Source organism: Strix uralensis, chromosome Z (assembly GCF_047716275.1).
Source record: "Strix uralensis isolate ZFMK-TIS-50842 chromosome Z, bStrUra1, whole genome shotgun sequence".
Lineage (NCBI taxonomy): Eukaryota > Metazoa > Chordata > Aves > Strigiformes > Strigidae > Strix > Strix uralensis.
In genome coordinates, this window is record NC_134012.1 from 63,839,176 (window position 1) to 63,865,830 (window position 26,655).

Below are 26,655 nucleotides of genomic sequence, written 5' to 3' on the forward strand. Positions count from 1 at the left end.
CTACTGTTTCAAAGAATCACAGAATCATCAAGGTTGAAAAAGATCTTATAGAACATCCAGTCTAACCATTAACCTAACACTGGCAGTTCCCAACTACACCATATCACTAAGTCCTATGTCAACATGACTCTTAAACACCTCCAGGGATAGGGACTCCACCACTTCCCTGGGCAGCCCATTCCAATGCCTAACAACCTGTTCTGTAAAGAAATACTTCCTAATATCTAGTCTAAACCTTCCCTGGTGCAACTTGAGGCCATTCCCTCTTGTTCTATCGCTTATTACTTGGTTAAAGAGACTCATCCCCAGTTCTCTGCAACCTCCTGTCAGGTAGTTGTAGAGGGCGATGAGGTCTCCCCTCAGCCTCCTCTTTTCTAGACTAAACAACCCCAGTTCCCTCAGCCGCTTCTCAAACGACATGTGCTCCAGACCCTTCACCAGCTTCGTTGCCCTTCTTTGGACACGCTCGAGTAATGCAATGTCCTCTTTGCAGTGAGGGGCCCAAAACTGAACACAGTAATTGAGGTGCGGCCTCACCAGTGCCAAGTACAGAGGTAAGATCACTTCCCTGTCCCTGCTGGCCACGCTATTTCTGATGCAAGCCAGGATACCATTGGCCTTCTTGGCCACCTGGGCACACTGCTGGCTCATGTTCATCCAGCTGTCAATCAACACCCCCAGGTCCCTCTCTGACTTGCAGCTCTCCAGCCACTCCTCCCCCACCCTGTAGCGCTGCTGGGCATTGTTGTGGCCCAAGTGCAGCACCCGGCATTTGGCCTTATTGAAGCTCATCCAGTTGGCCTGAGCCCATCGCTCCAGCCTGTCCAGATCTCTCTGCAGAGCCTCCCTACCCTCGAGCCGATCAACACTCCCACCCAACTTGGTGTCGTCTGCAAACTTGCTGAGGGTGCACTCTATACCCTCGTCTAGGTCATCAATAAAGTTGTTAAATAGGAGTGGCCCCAAAACTGAGCCCTGGGGGACACCACTCATGACCGGCTGCCAACTGGATTTAACTCCATTCACCACAACTCTTTGGGCCCGGCCATCCAGACAGTTTTTTACCCAGCAAAGCGTGTGCCCATCCAAGCCACGAGCAGCCAGTTTCTCCAGGAGAATGCTGTGGGAAATGGTGTCAAAGGCCTTACTAAAGTCAAGGTAGACAACATCCACAGCCTTTCCCTCATCCAATAAGCAGGTCGCCCTGCCGTAGAAGGAGATCAGGTTTGTCAAGCAGGACCTGCCTTTCATAAACCCATGCTGACTGGGCCTGATCATCTGGTTGTCCCACATGTGTTGTGGGATGGGACTCAGGATGAGCTGCTCCATCAGCTTCCTGGGCACCGACATCAAGCTGACAGGCCTGTAATTTCCCGGATGATCCTTCCGACCCTTCTTATAGATGGGCATCATATTGCCCGATTTCCAATATGTCAGGACCGCCCCAGTCAGCCAGGACTGCTGGTAAATGATGGAAAGCGGCTTGGCGACCCCAGCCAGCTCCTTCAGCACTCTCAGGTGTATCCCATCCAGTCCCATAGACTTGTGTATGTCTATGTGATGCAGTAGGTCACTGACTATCTCCTCCTGGAATGCAGGGGGGGTCATTCTCCCAGTCTCTGTCTTCTGGCTGAGGAGGCTGGATTCCCTCAGTACAACTAGTCTTGTGTTGCTGTTAGCTCTGCCTCTTTGAACCTGCCTCTCCACGTGTCAGTGGCGCTCAGGTCGCAGAGACTAACACTGCAACACCGCAATTAGTCTGCCTCATTAAACCTGCCAATCCACATATCAGTGGCGCTCAGATTGCAGACTAATGCCGCAGGAGGTTAAGACCTTCACGGGGACATCAGTACAAACACCAATATGATGGATACAAAATGTCCGTTTATTAAACTGTGTATCTCACCTATATACCTTCACCAAGTACCTCCTTCGTGGGTGTGCCCTTAACATTACAAGCCTATCCATCACCTTACCTCGTAACAAGGGAGGGCTACAGCTATTCCTTCCGTGCATCGCAAGATCTTCCGAACGCCACTCCCTACAGTCTTGTTATTAAAGACTGAGGCAAAGAAGGCATTAAGGACCTCAGCCTTTTCCTTGTTGCTAGTTACGATGTTTCCTCCTGTGTCTAGCAGGGGATGGAGGCTCTCCCTGGTCTTTCTTTTGCTTCTCACATACTTATAGAAACATTTCTTGTTGTCCTTGATTGCTGAAGCCAGATTAATTTCTAGGTGGGCTTTAGACCTCTTGATTTCCACCTGCATAGCCTCACAGCATCTTTGTAATCATTGTGAGTGGCTAGCCCCTTCTTCCAAGGGCTGTAAACTCTCCTTTTCTCCCTGAGTTGCAGCCAAAGCTCCCAGTTCAGCCAGGGTGGTCTTCTCGTTACCGGCTTCTCTTACAGTACCTGGGGACTGCCTGCTCCCATGCCATGAAGACTTCCTTCTTAAAGAGCGTCCAGGCTTCCTGGACCCCTATCAGGACCGTCTCCCAAGGGATCCTGTCAAGCAGGTGCCCAATCAAGACAAAGTCAGCCCTTTGGAAGTCCAGGATGTCAGTTCTGCTTCCCTCTCTCCTGGCCTCTCTTAGAATAGAGAACTCTATTATTTCATGATGGCTGTGCCCTAGTTGGCCTCCAACTGCCACATCATCCACCAGTCCTTCTCTGTTCACAAAGAGGAGATCCAGCAGGGCACCTTCTCTGGTTGTTTCACTCACCAGCTGTGTCAGGAAGTTATCTGCCACACATTCCAGGAATCTCTGGGACTGGTCCTTCTCTGCTCTGTTGTCTTTCCAGCAGATGTCTGGGAAGCTAAAGTCTCTCACAAGAACAAGGGCAAGCGATCATAAGATTTTTCCTAAGTGCCTGTAGAATATTTCATCCACCTCTCTGTCCTGGTTGGGGGGGCCTACAATAGACTCCCAATATGATATCCAATTTTTTCTAATCCAAAGACACTCCACCCTGTCTTCACTATACTTGTGTTCAAAGCAATCATAAGAGTCCCTATCATACAGCGCCACCCCACTGCCTCTCCTTCTTTGTCTGGCCCTTCAAATTTAGTTTAAAGCTCTCTCAATGAGCTCAGCTAACTCCTGCCCCAAGATCCTCTTCCCCCTCTGGGACAGGTGCTTCCCATCCAATGCCCAAAGGTCTGGTGTCCTATATACCAACCCATGATTGAAAAATCCAGAGCTCTGCTGGTAACACCAGTCTCAGAGCCACAAGTTCATCTGTTGAGTTCTCCTGTAATCTTCTTCATCCATCCCCACAACTGAAGGGATGGAGGAGAACACTACTTGTGCTCCTGACCTGTTAACCAGTTTCCCCAAGACCCTGAAATCTCTCTTCATTGATTTAGGACTTCTCTTGGTAATATTGTCGCTACCTACCTGAAAAATCAAGAGAGGATAGTAGTCCTGGGGCCTCACTAGAGTGGGGAGTTTTGCTATGAGGTCCTTTACCCAGGCCCCAGGGAAGGCAGCAGACTTCCCTGTGAAGCGGGTCTGGTCTGCATATTGGACCTTCGACACCCCTCAGAATGGAGTCACCCACTACAATGACCCTTCTGGGGTTCTTTTTAGAATTGGTTTTAATACCTGGTCTAGAGCAACCCAGCCTTGGTGAACCTTGATCTTCCTCCTTGTTTGACTCATTTTCTTCATCCTTTTCTACTTCATTCAAAAGTTCCAGGGCCCCAAATCTATTGTGAAGGGATGCTGTGGAAGGTGAGGGAGGTCGTGAGGGGATTTTTCTGCCTCCCTGAGCAGGCACCTGTTTCCAGCCTCCCCCATCTTTCAGGTCTCCTCCTTCTGCCTGGTAACAAAAGGATGAGGGATCACCTGCCTCGTTTGGAGCTTCCATTTGCTCCTTTTTCTTAAGGGGTGTTAAGGTGCTACTCCACCAATCAATTTCCCTTTCACACTCCCTAATACTTCTTAATCTTTCAATCTCTTTCAGTTCCACCACCAGGCTGAGTAGGTCATCCAGCTGATCACAGTGCACACAGGTGGTGTCACTGTTTCCCTCCAACAGGAATTGTGAGAGGTTGTGAGTGTTTGTTTGTGAGAGATGAGAGTGAGCCTTTTACCTCCAGTCATATCAGTTTTGTATGCGTGTGTTTTTAAGTTATCTATCATGAAAGGAATTGATTTAGTATAAGTGTTGCCCTATATTCTTAATGCAAAATTAATTGAGCATTACCAGGAAAAGTAAGAGGTACATACTAGCTTATGACAAGATGCAGCAGAAGTTGCAAAATTATATAATATGTTATCATATACTTTATATATGTCTTGCTTTTCCAGAGTGGGTGATTTTGTTACTAGGGTCAATTTAATTATCAGTATTTCATGGTATTATTCATAGATAATGAGTGATATCCAACATTGTTGTGAACTGTATTAAAGATTGCATTCATTAATGACATGTATTACCTGCTGAGGATTTCTCTGTGGTTGCAGCTTGATCTTCAAACATGTTTTATAAAAGGAAGAGAACTTTTGAGAAGTAGGACTGCTGGAGCTGCCTTGTGCAGCATCACTATGAGCCATAGACAGTGCTTTGGTGAAACAATATGATTACAGAACTATTAGTTCATGCCATGTTTCTGCTGCTTTGCAGTGAAGGGAAAAAATAGCAGAAATATTCCCTTGTTTGTAAGCAAATGGTCTGAAGCTCTGACTACCAAGCCAGAACACTGGTCCAAGAGGAGCTGAAGCAGCAGAATAGAATAGAATAGAATAGAATAGAATAGAATAGAATAGAATAGAATAGAATAGAATAGAATAGAATAGAATAGGGAAGACTTCATTATTCTAGAATGCACAAGTATACAGGAAAGTATCATGTTCCCTGCTTCCAGGAGTCAGTAGTTGCTCTTCTGCCCAGTTTAGGGTAGCTGGCTTCTCAGCACTTGTGTCAGACTAGGATAGACCTCCGCGCAGGACAACAGCTTGTCTACAGTCTTGTCTCCAATAACTGCAAGATTTCTTTACAGAGTTGCAAAGTGATGTCATCCCTGATGGCTGATTGGCAAAGGGCAAATCCAAACAGCAGGATGTGAGCAATCTGCCATGCAGCCTGCACCTTGTAGTGTCTCCCATTACATTGGATTGACTTCTCACTTTCTTGATCCTCTCAGGTGTCAAAACTTGTCCCCTTTGCAGGTCTTCCCCTTAATAGTGTTTTGTGCCTAGCTTGAAATGGAAGTGGATTATATTGTGCAAGTAATTGTAAAATAATTGCACAAACCCCACATTTTCAATTTCAGGAAAGTTTTACTTAGGAGTCCTGGAATTGAATTTCACAGGTTTCTTTGATTCTTTTTTGATCTTTTTTCTTTAATAGTAAATTTTTACAAATGTTTCAAATCAAAATTGTTGTTGAACTAGAAGCTCTACTTAGTGGTTTCTGAAAATATACAAATGGTAAAGATTACTGGTATACTCCTAGAGAGATCTAGTTAGGAATGGACCTCTGGAGGTGTGTAGTCCAAACCCCTGCTCCAAGTAGGACACACTCATCAGGCTGCTGAGTACTTTGTTCAGGCAAGTTTGACAAACCTGTGAGGATGGAGACCTGTCTGAGCCTGGTCCCAGGGCTGCACCACTCTCATGAGGAAGAAGCTTTTCACTATGTCCGGTGAGAACTCTTTTTGCTGCAGCTTCTACTTGTTCATTTGGAGAAACTTCCATCTTCTCTGTAACACTGCCATTTAGGCAATGAATGACTGCAACCTGACACCCTTCATCTCACCTTTTCTTCTCCATACTGAACAGACACATTTCCCTCAACCTATCATTGTACATCATGTGGTCCCAGCCCCAGACCATGTTTAGTGGCCCTGCTCTGGACTTGCTCCAGTGTTGACTTTTCTTTTTTATGGGGGACCCTCACACCAGTTACGGTTATAGATACAGATGCAGCCTCACCAGTTCTCTGTAGAGGAAGTACTCACTTTCTTCCAGCAGCGGGCTACACTTTTGCTACACCATCTAGGCTGCAGTAGGCCTTCATGGGCAGACTGTTGAATCATGTTCTGTGTCCTGTCCAACATAGTTCTTTTTCTGGCCAGTCATGCCCCAGCTTGCACTGCTGCCTGGGTTTATTCCATCCCAATGGCAGAAGCTTTCTATTTGCCTTGGTTGAATTCCATTAAGCTGCTATCCATAACTTCTAGGTCACATTATTCTTTACTCACCTTCACAAACAGTGTGGCCTCCCAAAAGGCTGACCTGTCATGAAACAGAAGAGATGCTTTTTGTTCATTTGTGGAATTCTGGTAGCCATAGACATCACATACTGTAAGCTCAATGACTATGTACTTACCCAAACCTAAGTATCTACAAATGTCCTTATTAGGGAAGTGTCCTGGTTTCAGCTGTGATAGAGTTAGTTTTCTTCCTAGTAGATGATGGTACAGTGCTGTGTTTTGGATTTAGGATGAGAATAATGTTGATAACACACAGATGTTTAGTTCTTACTAGGTAGCACTTATCCTAAGTTAAGGGTTTTTCAGTTTCCCTTGGTCTGCCAGCAAGCAGATGTACAAGAAGCTGGGAGGGAGCATGGCCAAGACAGCTGTTGTGGTTTAGCCACTGCCGGGGTCTGAGACCACGCGGCCGCTGCTCCTCCCCCACAAAGGGAGTGAGATGCAAAGCCCCAGGGCTGAGATAAAGAGAGGTTTAATACAACAGTGCAACAGCAACACAACAAACAATAACAATAACAGTAATAACAATGGACAGAGCAAGATATCTACCAACACAGCAGTGAGAGAAGCGGCTGCGCCAACCCGCGTGATCACCGATTCTTCCTGCGCTCTGGCGCCTGGACGTGACGTCAGCATGGTATATGAATAACCTGGCTAGAGCTTCCCCCCCACTGCTGGGGAAACTTAACCCTATCCTGGCTAAACCAGGACAACAGCTGACCTGAACTAGCCAAAGGGATATTCCATACCATGGAACATCATGCTCAGCATATAAACTGGGGGGAGTTTGCTGGGAGGTAGATTTCTGCTAGGGCATCAGTCAGCAGGTGGTGAGAAATTGCATTGTGCATCACTTGTGTTGTTGTTTTATTTTTCTCTCTCTCTCTTTTATGATTTTCCTTTTCATTACAGTTATTATTTTATTATTATTATTTTAGTTATTAAACTGTTCTTGTCTCAACCCACAAGTTTTCCTTCTTTTTTTTTTTTTTGATTCTCCTCCCCATCCCACTGGGAGGAGGGAGGAGCAAGTGAACAACTGCGTGGTGTTTAGTTGCTGACTGGGGTTAAACCACAACAGGAGGCAATAGCTGTCTGTCATGAATACATGGCTTTTAGGAGTTTGTTTACATTATATGTGTTTTCTTGCATGTGTCCTTGCCCTTTCTGCATTAAAGTGCACTTGGTAGATTGTTCTCCAGTTATTGCCATACTCCTGAATTTAGTATGCGCCTGTGATTCCATTAATTCATCTGCACACTTCTAGGGCATTTTGTAGCAAAGCAGATGTGTAGTGAACTGAAGGAAGGAAATAACACATTTGTCCTCATAATAAAGTATGTAAAGATGCACCCTTGTTTAAAGGAAATAATTTAGAGAGAAATTATAATTCAGAAGAGATTTGGGCTTTTATGCTAAGAAATTGATATTTAAAGCAAGATTTTAAACATGTAGTGCCTGCCATGATTTCCGCTCACCAGAAAAGGTCACTTCATCAGTGAATTGCTGAACACATCTGAAAGATAGGAGCTTGATTGTACTACAGGCACTTGGGAGGGAATGCTGCACCTGCTAACTAGAAAGTGGCAGATTTTAGAGAAGCTGCTTTTAACATGGCATGATTTTCCCACTGTAGTTTTCTGTGTCATCTTAAACGGGTTTTCCTTGTTCACACAGACCGACTCCAGTTTTAATACTATTGTCTTTTCCCTGGACACACCTGGAAGAAACAGTGGTTTGGAGCCAGAAAATTTGGGAGAGGGACATTAAGCAAGCTATAAAAAGCCTCTAGACCTCATTTAACATTTTGAAGTGTAGGAGCTGTCCTTTGCTCTTGTTTTGTCCTGGCTAAACTCTACACTCTTAAACTAGCCTCTATGGCATGCTAAAGACAGCAGACACTGAAGGGTTACTACTGTTAACAGATGATATCAGCTCCTGTACTATAGGATGAATACCACCTGCTGTACTATATGACAGTGTAGGTGCTATCCATCAGAGTGGCATTATGTTGGATGAGTTGCTTTTGCAGGAGCTGACAGGGCAGTTACTATGCCACTCTTTTCTTCCCTATGTAAACATGAGCCTTCCCTCAAAGAGGCAGCGTACTGTGCAGGCAGGCAGGTCACCTAGGAATTGAATGCTTCTGGGTGTGGAAGTCACAGGCTGATTTCTGCCTGCAGAAAGGCTACAGGATAGCAGGCTTTCCTCAGTACAGTGCAGGTGAAAGTCTTTTTGCCATTAATCTTGGGAATGGGCTCATCTGAGGAAGTTTTCCCAGATGAAGCCACCAGGTTCTGCACATAGCCATATTCTGGGCAGTTGCTGCCAGGGTAGGATGGGTGTGGTCTGTCCTGAGGTCTCTTGACAGGACAGGGCAGGCCTTGCCTCATCTGAGTGAGGCTCATGGCCTGCCTACGTGTCTATGAAGAGAGTCTCAGACCTCTGACAGGCCGAAACCAATGATACCTTTTTGTCCAGAAGTAATGATTGGCTGTAGCAAAGAGTAAATGTTCACAGGAAAATGTTGCGGGGAGACAGGAAAGGGGTTGTCCTTTGGCACACTTCTGGATCAATTCCAGGGTAAGACAGCCTTGCACCTGGATCCAGACAGCACAGCTGGTGAAAACAGTACTAACTTAGGTTGCCTTTGTGTTGGACTGTCCATGGGGTTTTGCAGCTAGCAGTCACTGTCTGTGAGAGTTTGGCTGCTGTCTTGGCCTGTCATTCAGCAACTACTTGCATTTTGTTCTCCTACATTCCCCTATATCATGAAGGGGAGAACCTGTCATGGTGCTGCTCCCCTCTTCCCTATACATAAGCATGAACTAACGCTTTGCTTTCCTTGCAGGAGTAATCAAGGTTTTATGCACATGAAACTGATGAAAACCAAAGAGAAGTACATTCTGGGTCAGAACAGCCCTCCCTTCAACAGTGTTCCTGAAGTTATACACTACTACACCACAAAAAAGCTGCCTATCAAAGGAGCAGAACACTTGTCACTGCTTTACCCTGTGGCTGTGCGGACCCTCTAATAACTTAGTGTCACTGCTTCCTGTGGACAGGAAGTGAGAGGTAAGCTGGGTTGCACAGAATTTATTGTTGAAATTCAGTGCTTGAGTCTGTGATGATGGAGAGTGGCAGCCTTTAGTCTTGGGAATGTGGGCACTCTGCAAAGTTGTGTATTGGACTGCATATATGGCACTCTTATGCTGCAGCATGCCTCTAGAACTGTGCTTCTACATAAGAGAAAGAAATCTTATTTTAGTGCAAGGAGAAGAGATAACCTTCCCAGAGCTTCTCTGTGAATGAAAGTACTTCCCAGTGAAAGTTCTTCCTTCATGTTTTGAGAAGAATCAACAAGTTCTCAGCAATAAAACACCAGCAACTTTTATTCTCTTGCTACCCTGAGAAGCTTCTCCATGTGAAAGAGTAAGCTAACTCTGAGGGACCCTAGGGTGTTCTTGGTGGACCTGAGAAGGAGCTGCTTAGCAGGCAAGCCCCTGCGGCCCTGGTCATTTAGTTAGGTGGGTTTTGGTTTTTTTTAATGCAGTTTCTTGGGATAGTCAAATGTTGAACTCTTACTAGGCACGCAATCTTAATTTTGTGAGAGCAAAGCATGGTACATTATTTATGAATAGGAAATGTAATTAAAAAGTAGTATGTTATATATTTTTATCCTTATTGGTACAATAATCTCTTAAGGGGTACTGTATTCATTTCCAAGTTTCATTCATAGATGCGGACAGCTAATTCTGTTTGGGGCAGTTACACTGTAATGTTTTAAGTAGTTGAGAAAGATTCATTTTTATATATGGGTTATTATTTATGCATGAGGGTGGTTGAAGGCTTTTATAAAGCTTTAGGAGGCAAAATCTTCATTTGTTCATTCATCTGGATCAAACACTTGTCCTACTAAGTTAGCAGACTAACAAGGCCGTGTCACACTGTCATTCCATAAGATGGTATTTACAGCTTTATAAATGAGAACTGCGGTATGCAGCAGAGCAGAATTTGTTTTTCTGGTGTGCCAAGACATTCTTAAAACACGATCCCTTGACACATACCTTCTGGACAGTGTTCATTTTCACCATAACCATAAGCCTCCTGCTGCATTTCAGTCACTGTCAGCCAGCACTGCAGAAGCTGCTCTGTACCTTAGTCGTGTCAACTCAGTGCCCATCCACTTGAGAGATATTTTCTGCATGCTCTGTGTGCTCATTGAATGGGATAAATGAAAAAGATATAATTGTGCAGAAATTGGAACTGGGGAATCAATAGCCTGGTAGTCCTCACTTTGTACCATCTCCCACCTATGTCTAGAATGTTGTGCATTAACCCATCAGCTATTGTAGTAGCAAACGGGTCATATGCAGTTTATGTATTTTATAGACTGCAATAGGACTGTGAAATTGTGTGTTATTTAGTTCAGCTTTCTTACCTACTGTTCCCTTTTATCTATGCTTAGAAAGAAGTGCAAATCTGAAAATTGTAATGAGATAACGACTTACTGCCTTTAAAAGTAGTGCTTCATTGTATTGTATAATCTGATCAGGACCTCAAGGATGCTCCATATAATGTCATCAGTGATGAATGTTCTGCTTCCCTTTAAAGCCTGCCTTGTTCTTTATATGATATCCAGCACAGTTTGAAAAGGAGTGGAGTGCCATTCTGTGCAGCAATAGTAGTGGGTCAAACTGTCCCTACCTCACCCAGAGTTGAAGCTTTATTGGAATAGTTTCTTACTGGTTTTCTGAGAGAAGGGTATCACAATGGACTACAAAGAGACAATGTTCCAGGTGAAACCAAACATCCCCTTTTTCATGTACTTACCTACATGCGCTTTATATTTCCCTAAAGTCTTTGCAGAGTTCTTCATTCTTATCTTAACATCACCCAATTGGCAAGAGCATACAGACACTTTTAAATTAGTATATTCTTCTCTCACCAGAGCAGGAGTTCATGAAGGTGGTAGAGCTCACAGAGATTAGGAATCAGATTGCATCACCTGCTGTCTGAGTCTTTGCCTGTGTGGGCTCTGGCAACTCCATCAGGCCCCTTGGGACAGGGATATGTCACATTTCTTCTTTTGCATGTTGAAGTGCAGTTTTGAGAATCTGGCATTGTTGCTGTTCTGTAGCCTGTTTTTCTTCTGTAATGGAAAAATAAGCCCCTACTCTAACAGCAATTACCAGTAGAAACCAACAACATTGTTAACCAAGGCCTTGCCAGACTTCCTTAAGCACATTGGCTTTAGCTCATGGAGATGACTGTTGTACCAAATCTTTCTTGTCATGGGCCTAATTGAAAGTCAGCTGAAGGCAGCAGGTGCCACTTTATTGCTGTCTGCAGATTGTGGGTTGGGATCCCTTGCTTCATACAGATCAGGTCAATATGCATCATACAAATGTGTATACAGTTTATTACAGCTTCAAGGATCAGATCAGGGTTCTTGGTTCAGCAAGAGAAAATCATCTCAGAAAATGTTGATTGTCTGTAGGAAGGTTTTTTGATTATTTTTTAAAAAGACTTTTAGAAAGTACTCATTAATTGCACAGTAAACAAAACCAGGATTTTGTTTGCACTGTATTGTTGTCTTTGTTTATTTAAGTGATTGTATGGTATTTTCCCAGTGAAGGAGTATTCTTCCCAGACTTTTTAATTAACAGTGAAACTGTGGCGTGTTGCAGTCTATAGTATTGCATTTAGGTGGAAGATCTTGTAGCAATCATGCCTATATAGCATATTAAAAGTTTATTTTTAAAAAAATTATTTACCTTCCTCTAATTGTCAAAGTGTACTCAGATTGTCTTGTGAACAGCTAATAGCTGAAGCGGCCTTTCAGAACTACTTGTGTTTGTGTGTCTTAACTGTGTAAACTAATCATTAGGCTGTAATCTGATTTGGAGTCTGGAAAATCATATGGCTCAGTTCTGCCCTGAGTATTTCTCTTGACAGTGTGCACCTTTGCAAGATGCAAAACAACACAGGTGTGTGTGTGAATGACATTTGTTCCAATCCAATATTGGGGCGGGTTCTTATATGATCCCAGGAGTGAAATTAAGACACAAATGAGGTCAGATGCCGTACAACCTTTTAAACTTTATTCCTATAACATGAGGTAATAGTGATAGGACAGAGAGAAGCAGAAAAGGTCAAAACAACGAAGCAAGCAAACAGAATAGATGCAGCAAGATCAGTTACCACCACCACAAATCCAGTGGTGTCCTGTTGGTTTGGTCTCAGTGCAGGTGATGGGGAATTCACTGAGAGAAGAGTACGCAGTCCTTTTATTGTCCCAGTCCCCACAATTTCTTTGAAGAGTCCAGCCATCTTCACAGAGCTCATTATCATACTCTCTGCCCCATGTTCCTCCATGCGCACACACCCAGGTGTTTACAGTGGTCATGCCGGGGAGGGGTCGACCTGCAATGCCTTCAGCCTCTGCACGTCTTCCTCACTCTGATTTCCTCTTCATCTGGCCTTGCATGTGAGCGCAGCTTGGTAGATGCTACGAAGGATGTCGTTGTTCCAGCTTCACGTGGATACTGTGGTTTCTTCGAGGACATTTCATCTTCTTCAGAGTGTACTTCTTCACAGCAAGAGGATGCTGAGGCAGGAAGTGGTAGTGGTGCAGCAGCAATGCCAAGACAAACAACTGACACAGTCCGACAGCAGCAATGCCGAGACAAACAGCTGATACAGTCTGACACAGTCTTTTACAATATTGCTGTCCCATTGCTTGAGGTGCTCAAGGAATGCTGTTATTGCTGTATACAGTGTAACACTGGTGAATCACATTTTGCAGACTTTATAAGAAGTGTTAATTAGGCTTCTATTCTGATGAGTATTTCACATTGTGATTAAAGCCCCTGAACTGCGAACATCTGTATGATGGGTAGGAGAGTTTTAGTGGCCAAGATTACATCTCACAGCTCCTTCCATAATTGGAAAAATTGTTACAGTTTGTGGAAGTACAATTATCACTATGTGTTCTGCACTTGATAATAGTTTATTCTCAGACTCTGAAATTAAGTCTTTAGAGATGCAAAGTGCAGGGCTCTCTTAAGTGTAAAGGTACAAACCACACATTTCCAGCTTCTCAAAGACCGTGGCCTGAGTCTATGTTCTGAGGAAAACCGGTTGCTGTTTGGAGGATAACACATTTATGTGCTGTTCCTCGCCATCCAAATGAGGTTCAGGATTTGCCCTTTCTCTTGTTGTCATTGCTCAAGTTGGCAACACAAACACTGTGTGGCGATGTTGGTGGAGGCTGCAAATAAGGGTTAGTAAAACTGCCACCTTAGACTTCTGGAGGGCAAACTTTGACGTGTTCAAGAGACTGATTAACAAAATCCCTTGGGAGGCTGCCCTGAAGGATATGGGAGTCCAGGAAGGCTGGACATACTTCAAGAGAGAAGTCTTAAAGGCACAGGAGCAGGCTGTTCCCGCGTGCCGAAAAACAAGCAGGTGGGGAAGGAGATCGGCCTGGCTAAACAGGGACCTTTGGCTGGATCTCAAGAACAAAAGGACCTTTGGAAGAGGGGGCAGGTCTCTCATGAAAACTATAAAGATGATGCAGGGAGAACATTAGGAGAGCCAAAGCACAGCTAGAGCTCAACCTGGCTACAGCTCTTAAAGATAGTAAAAAATGGTTCTATAAATTCATTAACAACAAAAGGATGATTAGGGAAAATCTCCCTCATTTATTGGATGCAGAGGGAAACATAGTAACAAAGGATGAGTTGCTCAATGCCTACTTTGCCTCAGTCTTTAGCAGTGGAACTGGCTGTTCCCTGGACACCCAGCCTCATGAGCTGGGAGATGGGGAGGGGAAGCAGAATGAGGTCATCACAATGAAAGAGGAAGTGGTCAGAGACCTGCTACACCACTTGGATGCACACAAGTCTGTGGGACTGGACAGGTTACACCCAAGGGTGCTGAAAGAGTTGGCAGATGTGCTCGCCAAGCCGCTTTCCATGATTCACCTGAAGTCATGGCTAACTGAGGAGGTCCCATTGGACTGGAGGGTGGCAAATGTGACACCCATCTACAAAAGAGGCAGAAAGGAGGATCCAGGAAACTATAGACCGGTCAGTCTGACCTCAGTACCAGGGAAGGTCATGGAACAGATCATCTTGAGTGCCATTACAAGTCATATAATGGGCAACCAGGGGATCAGGCCTAGTCAGCATGGGTTTATGAAAGGCAGGTCCTGCCTGACAAACCTGATCTCCTTCTATGACAAGATGACCTGACTATTGGACAAGGGAAAAGCTGTGGATATTGTCTACCTGGATTTTCAAAAAGCATTCGACAGTTCCCCATAGAAATCTTATAAAAAAACTGGCTGCTCATGGCCCGGATGAGCGCACGGTCTGCTGGATCCAAGCACTGGCTGGATGGACAGTGCCAGACAGTGGTGGTCAATGGAGCTAAATCCAGCTGGCGGCCAGCCACAAGTGGTGTTCCTCAGGGCTCGGTGTTGGGACCATTTCTGTTCAACATCTTTATTGACGATCTTGATAAGGACATAGAGTGTATCATCAGTAAGTTTTCAGATGACAGAAGTTAAGTGAGAGTGTTGATCTGCATGAAGATAGGAAGGCTCTACAGAGAGACTTGGATAGATTGGATCGGTGGGCCAATGTTAACGGGATGAGCTTCAACAAGGCCAAGTGCAGGTCCTGCACTTGGGCCACAGCAACCCCATGCATCGCTTCAGGCTTGGGGAGGTGTGGCTGGAGAGGTGTCTGGAAGAAAAGGGTCTGGATGTTCTAATTGACAAGCAGCTGAACATGAGCCAGCAGTGTGCCCAGGTGGCCAAGAAAGCCAATGGCATCCTGGCTTGTATTAGAAACAGTGTGACCAGCAGAAGTAGGGAGGTGATAGTCCCCCTGTACTCTGCACTGGTGAGGCCACACCTGGAGTATTGTGTCCAGTTTTGGCATCTCAATATGAGAGAGATATCAAGGTGCTGGAGTGAGTGCAGAGGAGGGCAATGAAGCTGGTGAAGGGCCTGGAGAACAGATCCTATGAGGAGCGATTGAAGGAGCTGGGACTGTTTGAGGAGGAGAAGGCTAAGGGGAGATGTCATCACTCTCTACAGCTACCTGAAAGGACATTGTAGAGAGGTTGGTGCTGGTCTCTTCTCCCAGGTGATTAGTGACAGAACAATAGGGAATGGCTTTAAACTGCAACAGAGGAGGTTTAGACTGGACATTAGGAAAAAATTTTTCACAGAAAGATTGGTCAGACAGTGGAATAGGCTGCCCAGGGAGGTGGTGGAGTCACCATCCCTGGATGTGTTTAAGGGTCGTTTAGATGAGATGTTGGGGGATATGGTGTAGGGGAGAACTTTGTAGAGTAGGGCTGATGGTTGGACTCGATGATCCCAAGGGTCTTTTCTAACCTGAATGATTCTATGATTCTGTGAAATGCCATCTTTCATCCAGGCTCTGATTCCATATTCACCCTGCTGCACTGCAAAGCTACACTCTGGGTTACTCAGTTGGTCCTGTCCTGCTGTTATCCATGCTGTCCTCAGGTTGTACCTAGGGTGGTGCCTGAACAGAACAAGCAAGGTCTTAACACTTGTTTAAATAAGTAAATAAATAAAACGCACCCAACACACTGCTGCACTAGCTCCTTGGAGAAGGGAAAAAACAAAACAGAATTGAAACAGGCCTGTCTTCACTCCTGGTCTGAGCAAGGGGAGAAAGGAATGAACAGTGGAAAGTCAACTGGGTTTTGTACGTTCTTTCCTTTTTAATGATCTGCAATGATCCCACATTAAGTACTGCAAATTGCTTCCTTTTATTACCTCTTGGTGGAGTCCCCAGTAAGTAGGGAAGAAGAAAGGAAGGAAAGAAATGTCAGCAGCTGAACAAAGTTATTGGCCTGAAATGAAGCAAATCGAAGTCCTAATGAAAAAGGATGTTCACAGGTTGCAAGAGATGACCATGTACAGTTCCATTTTTTGCAGCATGTCATTGCCTGTCTCAGGCCTTGAGCTTACTCTGAGAACCATGTACCCACAATTCAGAGTTGCTTTGTTGATGTCAGTGCTCTGGACCTTGTAGTTAGTTCAGTGAGATCAATCCAAACATTGCCTATGCTTTCTCAGGTATCTTCCAGTCCCTGGATTGGATTTATTGCTGCTGACAGTTCAAAGACACAAATACAGTAGCTTAATTGCAGCTTTGCAGGGCTCCATTTTCCTTCGAAGCTTGTTTGGAAACTGGTATTACTGTGACATTGCATTGGATACAGGTAACAGTTAAGTGTTGATATCTGCAGTAGTATCATAGGAAAAGCAAAATGTTGCATTCTGTGACAGACTATCAGAGCTTTCCTTGGTCCTGGTATTGCCTCAAGTGGCACACAGGGCCCTCAATGCCTGCCGATAAACAAAGCTGATGCGGCATGCAATTACTACAGCATAGTCTATAGTACTGTCAAGCCACAAAAAATCTCGAAGTTCCTACTTCCAGCCTCACTACTCAGAGAAGTAACTTTGGGGGGCTGATATCCGCATCTCCCCTCTTTTGAGTCAAGACATTTTGCTACCAGAAGAGGACTGTTTACCAGTCAGCTAAAGGTCAAAGTGTACAAGGCTAAAAAGGCAAAGGCAGTCCTGCATTGGGATGCACTGACCCCTTGCAAAAGGACAGACTTGCAAAAGGAGGGTCACCAGTGGGAGAAGAGTATCAAGGAGTCAGCAGTCTGCCTTTGCAGTCATGAAGGCCTACTGCAGTCAAGACTGTGTAGTGGAAGTATAGCCAGCAGGTGGAAGAAAGTGATTATTTCCTCTAGAGAGCATTGGTGAGGCTGCGTCTGGATACTGTGTCTAGTTTGGGTGCCTCCAGGTACAAGGAGAGATGTCAACAAACTGAAATAAGTCTATATCAGGGCCCTTAGGACGGTCTGGGGGTTAGAACACGTGAAGTATTAGGACTAGGAGTGGGAATCAGGCTGGTTTAGCTGGAAGAAGAGAAGGCAAAAGGCCAGGATACCTGGCCTGCAAGGGAAGGAATGTTGCTGCTACTTCTAATCTGGTGCTTTTCATTACCTCAGGCTGCTGGTGGGTTGAGCTCTTTCTCCTGTATTGCTCTCTAGTTTCCCAATGGGAATTCTGGAAGGTATCAGTGGAGCCCACTAATGGTGTTCTGGTGGTGCAAACTCAGTGGGGGGGATTGGGTGGTAGGCATTTTAGCAGAGCCTTTCTGCTGTCAGTCAATCTGATGGACGGTGGGAGTTTGCTTAGGCCTCTTCTGCCACCTTCTCCATCTTCATCACTACCATTTGGTTTGAACCGGCAGCAGGCAGCAGCCTGTCAAAGTGGGCTTGGAGCAAGGCACTGCGTTTAGTATTGGGAGGCGTATGGAACAGTACACAGACCTAGCCACAATGCACATTTGTAAACAAGCTTTGTTTTTTTGGGCAGCATGGCAGTTGACCTGGGTTGGACTTGGCTAAACTTTAGTTACAAGGAAGTAGACAACAATAGGGGAGTAATTTCAGGTTTTGGTTTAAGAGATGTACTCCAGCTGTACTAAGAGTTGAAGGCAGAAGTAATAAAATGGTATGCCAGCACTGACATAGCCAACACATTTTTTTCTGTTCCCATAATGGAAGGTCATAGACCAGTTTGCTTTCACCTAGGAAGGAGTCCAGTGCACCTGGAATCGACTACCCCAGGGTGAAAGCATAGTCTCACCATTTGGTGAAGCTTGTTGGCAAGCTGACTGTATTAACCCACTCCTAAGTCTGCCTCCAAGGAATGGTGGTCTTAGCCACGTTAGAAATATCAACAGGGTGGTTGGAAACCTACTTAGTGGCACAAGCCATGGGAATGACTGGAAAACGCTGATGATTACGTGGAATGAATCTGTGGGAAGAGTTACAGGATTGTGTATGGGCTAAATTGTGTGGCAGGTGATATGGGTTGGGCCTGGCTGAAATTTAGCTATATATGAATAGTGAAGAATAGGGGAAAAATTTAAGAGTAAGCAACCTGTTTATTGTATGAAAGTTGCAAATGTGTCATGGAGAAAGTGTGGAGATACTTTTAGAAAGGGCAGATTGTGAATGCCAGGGTGGCAACGGCCAAGTGTGAGACACTGAGAGAATTTGGATGAGCAAATCAGAAATCGGACATTCTCTATCAGTCTATAACTGGTATTGTCCAGCATCACTCAAGAGAGACCTAGAAGAGACTTCCAAGAGAGAGCCCAGAGAGAAACAATGTGGGGAGAGACTAGAAAAACCTGGGGAGAATCCAGAGACTCAGAACAGACCTCAAGAAGAAACCCCGGAGACAAAATGGGAAGATTACAGGAATACCTGGGGAGAAACAGAGGAGACCCCACATCCTTACATCTAGACTATGCACAGGAGGCCTGGAACTACTACACTGAATCATCTGACTTCTCTCCCAGAACATGTGGTCTCCCACACAGGGCAAGCAAGTTATGTCAGGAACTGCTACAGTGACCAATGCAACTTCTCTCCTGCACTCTACAATCTGTCCTGTGGAACAGGGAAGTCATATTACTGTCTGTGTTAACACCCACATATCCATGACTAGAGTGTTTTGGTATCTGACTCCGTTTAGTCTCTGCACTGTCAATTTGGTCTTAAACTGTAACAACCAGTCCTGAGCAACCTGTTCCTTATTAATTAACTATTGTTAATTATTGTTAATTATTTCAAAATACAAATATATGTGATACAATTTTATTAAATCATTATAATAAAAAGGATTCTAGATAGTGACTTCATATGGCCAGGACAGACTCGGAGTTGAAGCCCTGGAAGCAGCTACCTATTCTGATACCTCCATGTTTTCCATCTGGATATCATCAGTTCTGTGAAAGTAATTTGTGTGTCTTTGATTTTTGCTGTTCATTCATCATCTCCTTACAGCACAAATGAAGTAACTTTCCTCTGAAATGATCTTACTAATTAGCTCCATTAATTAGCTTCATTAATGGAGAGAATGGCCTGTAAGATTTTGCCATCTGTCTGTTCTGTCCACACATGGAGAATATTCTTGCTTTTATAGAATCATACAATCATTTAGGTTCGAAAAGACCCTTAAGATCATCAAGTCCAACCTTTAACCTAACACTACCAGCCCACAACCAAATCATGTCCCTAAGTGCCACATCTACACACCTTTTAAATACCTCCAGTGACAGTGACTCAACCACTTCCCTGGATAGCCTGTTCCAATGCTTGATAACCCCTTAGGTGCATAAAGTTTTCCTAATAGTCGATCTAAACCACCCCTGGTGCAACTTGAGGCCATTTCCTGTTATCCTCTCACTTCCTACTTGGGAAAAGAGACTGAACATCACCTCGTTACAACCTCCTTTCATGCAGTTGTAGAGAGTGATAAGGTCTCCCCTCACCCTCCTTCTCTCCAGACTCAACAACCCCGGTTTCCTCAGCTGCTCTAGACCCTTCACCAGCTTTGTTCCTCTTCTTCGGATGGGCTGCAGCACCTCAATATCTTTCTTGTAGTGAGGGGCCCAAAACTGAACATAGTAGTCAAGGTGCAGTTTCACCAGTGCCAAGTACAGGGGGACAATCACTTCCCTAGTCCCCTAGTTCCTAGTATATCTAGTTCCCTAGATATTAGGTTGATATCAAGATGCTTCAGTGTGACACTTGACACACATCACATGCTGCTGTAGCAGAAGTGGAAGAAATAGTGGTGTGAAAGAGCAAGAGAAATGACAGGCCTCTGCATGTTCTCCATCTTGGTCACTGCAATCCTCTGCCATGGTGGGGTAGCAGGCTTACCCTCGTCCATGAAAAAAAAAAAGAAATATTTTCTAAAAAGACAACTGTGGGAGCAGGAAAATATGTCAGAAGTTTCAACACAATATTGGAACCCTGGATGAGTGGTGACCACACTCTGAGCAGGAAAGAGCCCTCATTACCATTTACCTAGTTCAGTGGTTTTCTTTTTTTCCTTTTTATCTCCTGCCAGCTATTTTTCTTCACTCTTTTCAATGGTTTGAGTACATCCACACTCACAGAATCTACTATGCTGTAACTTGTAATTCTAAAGCAGTTCAACTTCACCAATTCAGAAACTCACTTCTTAGTTAGGTGACTGTAATTGCAGCCTGAACAAGGCCACTTGTAGGGGTGTTTTTCCTGGATGTGTGATTGCATTTCAGTGAAGAACAATACACTTTGAAATAGCCCTTTAACATGCAGTTGGAGATAGAAGCATTCTTCCAACTTTGCCTTGTTCTTCCTTCCTGTTTGCTGTAATTTTTCTGGTGGCACCAGAAACAATATTTCTGTGTGTCCTCAGTTAGTCTAGGACAATTCTAGTAACCTGGTGATTGGTTCAACTTTTTTTTTTTTTTTTTTACATCGCTGATTCTGGGGAGGTGGAAACCTAGGCAGGGAGAAATTCTGCTCAAGAGGGACTATGTGCAGTGTGGTTTTTCCTGTTACAGTATTTCCTAAATTTAATTTCATGAGATTGAGAAGAAGGCTTACAATTATGAAAGTTGTTTTGGTTGGTTGGTGGGGTTTTGTTTGCTTGCTTGTTTGTTTGCTTGTTCAAAGAGAGCTTCCCTGTGTAATTATATCAAATGGCTAACTACATTCTGCCAGTGTCTGTGTGTCTGTGGAGGTTGTTTCAGGTCAGATTCCAGATGATTCAGCAGATGAGAGGCTCAACGCAAAACTGTTGACCTTGAAACTTGAACTTTGGCTCCTTTCATATCTGTTGAGTCCCTGTTGAATTCTGCTTGTCCTTTTTTCATTTCACTGCATTAGTTTCAATTTCTCCTTATTCAAGTCTCTGCAAATGAGAGTGGAACCATACCTTTGGTTATTTCTAAAATGTAAAATAATGCAAATTAGGGTCAACTGCTTTTTGCCTTGTTACTTCTGAGTTTTTTTTGTTTGATTGTCGTTGTTTCCAAACCTGTGTAGCACTGAAGGTGTTGCCAGGGAGCTGGAACACACAGAACAACCAACACAGCATCAATCACCATCTTGGCTGCAGGACAGAGCCCTTCCCTGCACCATCAGACATGCTGCAAACTGATTTGTGGAGTTCTTAGATGTAGCTCTAGTTACCTTCATTTTCTCAACATTCTGCAAAGCCCAATGCCTTCCTGAAAGTACACATTGTGACATTATTCTGGGATCACTGGAGATGCTGTGTTTTTTCAACATGGAGCTGTTCACTGCTCCTGTGTGCATCCTTCTGTCACAGTTTGCGTTTCTTCAATTTACAACCATGTGCCACCCAACAGCTGAAAAAGGAGGCTGGTTCATGTGCAAAACAAAGTTTTCCTGCTTTTAAAGAAACGACACATTAACCAAGTCCAGCACAATCATACCAGGGACTATTGTAATTTTTCTTTTTAAATTTATGCTTATTATTAATGTTCATCATATTTGAGTTTTTTCATCATATTTTCTTTTTACTGTATTCTATCATTTGGGTTATTTCAACAGCATCAACAAAGAAAACAGAAACTGTGTTTCACCTGCTTGTGGTCATTTCAGTTTGTCTTTCCAACTGCTTTTCTCCTTTCCTTCCTTCATCTTAATTTCCCATTCCTCCTCTTTCTGCCACCAACTGGAAAAGCTCAAATCTAAATGCCAAATAATTTGGTTACAGTTTTGGAAAATTAAAAAAAATACATGTTTTGATGCGAGAATGAAAATGTTGTCTTTTATTTTATTTCATGTTCTCCAGACTAGCCACACCAGGCCACTCCCAGCCCATTCGGTCTTGACGAAGCCAGTCAGACAGTGCAGCCCCCAAGACTCTGGAGGGGCTGAAGTGTGCTGGGCTGCAGGGGAAGGGGCTGGAAAGAACCCAGTCTTTCCCAAACTTGTGAAGACTTCCCCTGGCTTGGCCTGTGGTGGGGTCATGTTTGATATAAGGGCATAGCGTGAGAAAACTCCTCCAGAAGTGGAGCCCCTCCCACAGCTAGTGACCCTTATTCCTCTCTTCTCATGTTCCCCTCTCCTGTCCCCCACAGCCCTAAATCCTCATGTTCCCTGTTCCTATGTCTATGTGGCACAACTCAGGACTGTGTGGAGACACCCCCTAGGCTGAAAGTGCAGGAAGAGGGAAGGATGATTTTCCCCCAGCCCCATTCTAGATCTCTAGGGCTGATATACTGGGGGATCACCCCACTTAGAATCTCTTTGTCCTGGGGACACAGCTCTATCAGCAGGGCCATTTGAGGCTCCAGGTTCAGCTGAGTGATGTGATGTAGATACAAAACTATCTGCAACACCAGAGAAGCAGACATAACCCTTGACTATCAGCATGTGTATGTCTGGGAGGAGATCCCCATCTCATGAGAGAGGAGGCTGGGGAGAGGAACACTAGACCCTGCTGCTTTCCAGGAAGCCCAGGTGCTCTAATTGCTAGCCACAACTGAACCAGGTGTCTTGGCCTCTTCACCAGCCCCTGGAGACCCTGCTACTCAGTTCCTTAGACATCAAATCCCAGATTCCCACCCCTAGACTCTACTGCACACCTAGCACTGCTTTGTTGCCCCACATGATGATGTCGTTGATGTATGGTAGATGTTCAGGGGGATCACTCTGTTCCAGTGCAGCTTGGATTAGTCCATGACAAATGGTAAGACTGTGCTCCCACCCCTGGGGCAGTCAATTCCAGGTGTATTGAACATGCCTTTACAAAAAAGCAAACTGTTGTGCTCTGTTGCCAAAGGAATTGAGAAAAACACATCAGCAATATCAGCTGTAGCATACCACTTGTCAGCAAGTGGTAATACAGCAGCACTCAGCAGTGGTGTGACTTCATTAAGGCCACAACAATCCACTGTTAACTTTCACCCTTCATCAGACTTTTGCACAGGTCATATGTACATTAAAGGATGACTGAGTCTTGCTGATCACTCTTCAGCTCTCCAATGGGTGAATTGGCTCATGAATGGGAATCAGGGAGTCTCAACTGGTGCACTGTTGCTGCTGGTGCACTGTCATGGTAGCAATCAGTTCATCAACACACAATAAGTCCACAATAGAGGGCCTTTCTGAGAGGCCAGGCAAGCTAGTTTAATTTTCTCTGTATTCATGGTGACTACACCAAAAGCCCCTTTTTGGTCCTTGAGGTACACTATCCTAAGGCAGTCTATGCCAAGGATACATGGGGCCTCCAGGACTGGCCCCAGTAGGGTGTTTTTGCCACAAACCCTACAGTAAGCCAACAGTGTTAGTAGTATTAAACAGCTCATGTAAGGGTGAGCAAGGAGCTTGGGAGCCTGTGCAATAAAACCTTCCACATCAATCTCAGATGAGAAAAGGGAGGTGTATTCTGTCATCCTCTCCACAAGATAGCTCGCCCAGCACAGTAAGTGGCCATTGTTTGTATTAACATGTTCCCAAGCTCAGGAGAATAAAGAGGTATTCAGTACAGCAAGCAAACTCCACAGACACGGGAGCCTGCCAGTTAATAACTGCTATAGCATGCTCAATTTAAAACTCCCGTTGTCTCAAGCCACATGTTGGGCACTGAAAAGGACTGTGGTGGGTTGACCTTGTCTGGCTACCAGGTGCCCTCCAAACAGCTCTATCACTTCCCCTCCTCAACAGGACAGGGGAGAAAATAAGATGAAAAAGCTTGCGGGTCAAGATAAAGGCAATCTAATGAAGAAAAGCAAAGGTCATGCATGGAAGCAAAGAAAAGCAAAATGATGTATTGTCTATTTTTCATCAGCAGGTGATGTCCAGCCACTTCCTGGGAAGTGGGACTTCAGTATATGTAGTGGTTGCTTCAGAAGACAAATGCCTTAATCTCTCCTCCCACCCTTCTTAGCTTTCATTTGATTGCTAAGCACAATGTCATATGACATGAAACATCCCTTTGGTCAGTTTGGGTCAGCTGTCCTGGCTATGTCCCCTCCCAAACTCTTACCTACCCCCAGCCTACTGGCCTTTGGACAGGGCTTGGATAGACAGTGAGCCCACCATACAAACAAAAAACACAGCTCTGTAATGGCTGCTGTGGGAAAAGTTAACTCCATCCCAGCCAGACCCAACACACCCACCATGCTTGTCTGTGAGTCCAGTGTCTCCTGGCTGCAGTTAGGGTCCCATCTCCCTGCCCCTCAGAGTAAGTGGAAAGCCCTGCCCTCTACCACTCCAGGCTGATACTCACCCAAACCCTTCCCTTGCTCCAAAGCAGGGGAGACAATGGAACCTCCTTCCTTGGTCCCACACAGCTAGCACTACTAGACACTCTCCACTGTGCTTTCCTCCCCAGGCCTGAGCAGGGCAGCAAGCCACTGGGTCTTGCTTGTCACAGCCCTGAAGCTTTCTTCCTCTGTCTTCCTAATGGGCCTAGACTTGCCTTCATCAGGGGTGTGCTTGCCCCAGAACCTTCTGGCCCTGGGCCATTTTTGGAAAGGAGCAGAGATTGCAGCAGGGATGGGATCTGGCTCTCTGCTTGGGCACAGCAGGTCAGTCTGGGGGATTTCCCTCATAGCTGCTAGTAACCCTGGAGCTGAGAACTGGGTTACAGGCTTTGTTCCTGCTCCAACCAGACAAAGTGCAAACCTGTTCAGGCCCTTAGCAGAGCTGCCTCTTGGAGCAGCTGTCCGGTTGCAGAGCAGCTTTTCTCTTCCCAGGTCCTGTTGCCCTTCACTGAGTTACAGTATGTGAGACTGCTGTGTAGAGTGGATTATCTGCCGGAGTCAGCTTCTGGCCACCTCCTCCTTGATGATATTAAGAAGCAACTCAGGCAACTGGCAGCTGCCTCTTCCCAGTGGCCAGGGAATGCTCTGCAGACTTGGGCTTCCTCTGAGGGAAGACAAGGCACAGGTTAGGGCTCTCATCCAGGCCCTACCCTGAAGCTAAGTTGCCTCTGTGGGCTTCTGTCTCCACTCCCTGTTGTCTCAGAGTCTTTGCCACCAGGCCTGTGCAGGGCAGCACTACCATAGGAGCATGCCGTGAGTCCCAACAGGCCTGGCAGTCCTCCTTGACCTGGGCCACTGCTCAGCTGCTTTGAGGCCCTACAGAGCTAGTCAGGCCTTCCAAAGCTGTGGCTCAACCTGGAATACAGCCCTGGATAAGCTGTGGGTTCAGGGTTGGATCCCAACAGGCACCCCTGAGTCTTGGTGCCAGTGCCACCTCCCCCACTGCACCTCACAGTTACACTTCTGCTTGGAAGGAAACAGTGACAGCACTTCCTGCCCCATTTTCCAGTCCTAAGGCTGCTGGTTGGGCATCTCACCCAGTGCTAACCAACACAATGAGGACAGGTTCTTTTAAGGATCCTTTGTAGAATGAGACCTGGCCACAAGGTTGTAGTCATAATTAGAGCTTTCTTATTATATAAGGTGAGTCAATTTCAGATTATAAATCTTTTAAAGCCTTCACAGTAGCATTCTGGATAACTTCAAGCATAGCAGAAATATTTACAATAGCTTTTTCAAGTTCAGCAGTACCTAAAGTTGGAAACAATGCATGTATAGATTGGTGGAATTTGGTTGGTTTTTCTACCAAGGGATTAATCACATTACACTTATTGTGTACAGCATAATAGTTGTGTAAAAAGGTAAAAGTTAAAATCTTTTTTATTGAAATACATAGGGAGCAAGACAAATACCTGTCCATTGTGGTGACAGACTTTAATAGGCACTTGTGCTGCAGAGCCAGAACCATCAAGTTGTCAGAATGGCAGGTCACCACTTTTTCAAGCAGTTTTTGTGATATTGGCAAAGTAAGCACTGTGGATAGGAAGGACAATCAAATGTCATTAAGCATGTTTGGCTTAATAGAATTATCCAAAAGGGGTATTGACCTAAACAGCTAGATGTGCCACCAGGACCACACGTTTAATTAGGACCACTAAAATTGTAGAATCTGTCACAATCTTATTATTAATATCCTGTGTAAGACTACTAAAACCATGATCATTTATTATGGCTGACTCGCTATTGCAGGTCCATGAGGATTTCAGGTCAGAACCAGTACAACCTAATACTGTGTTACACTTAAATTGAAACTGGGTTTTTAAATTGAAACATTACAGTCTGTTTGTAATACAGACTGTAAATGATGACTGCTTCCTTTTCCCAGACAGGTTGAATTTGTGTTCTAGGGCACTCTAATGCACTATGGGGCTCTATCATAAGAATGTGCCTGAAAAGATTGATGGTGATAATTTGGAGTGTTGGGGAGTAAGTGTGCCCAATTACGTTGATATCAAGATGCTTCAGAAACAGGTTCAGCTAACCACTCAGAAAAAATGATTGAGGGTGGTGTAGACAATGCCAACAATCTGGTACTTTATGTAACTGAGAAATTGTATTCATAAATTGAACGATAGGGTTATTTTTCCATTCTTGGGATAAGGAAAAACAAGATACAGAAAAGGATGAGTACAGTACCACAGATGTTATGGTCATCTTAA

The 26,655-nt window shown here is 44.7% G+C and overlaps 1 protein-coding gene across 1 annotated transcript in view; it reads left to right on the plus strand.

Annotated features, from left to right (window-relative positions):
* The window catches only part of SHB (SH2 domain containing adaptor protein B), a 93,647-nt gene extending 71,722 nt beyond the window's left edge, over nucleotides 1-21,925 (plus strand). Inside the window, exons 6-7 of the mRNA XM_074856457.1 lie at nucleotides 9,070-9,293; nucleotides 21,183-21,925. Coding sequence (XP_074712558.1) covers nucleotides 9,070-9,253 — 184 coding nt within the window. The 3' untranslated portion in view covers nucleotides 9,254-9,293; nucleotides 21,183-21,925. The remainder of the gene's footprint in view (nucleotides 1-9,069; nucleotides 9,294-21,182) is intronic.
* Nucleotides 21,926-26,655: the final 4,730 nt, after the last annotated feature.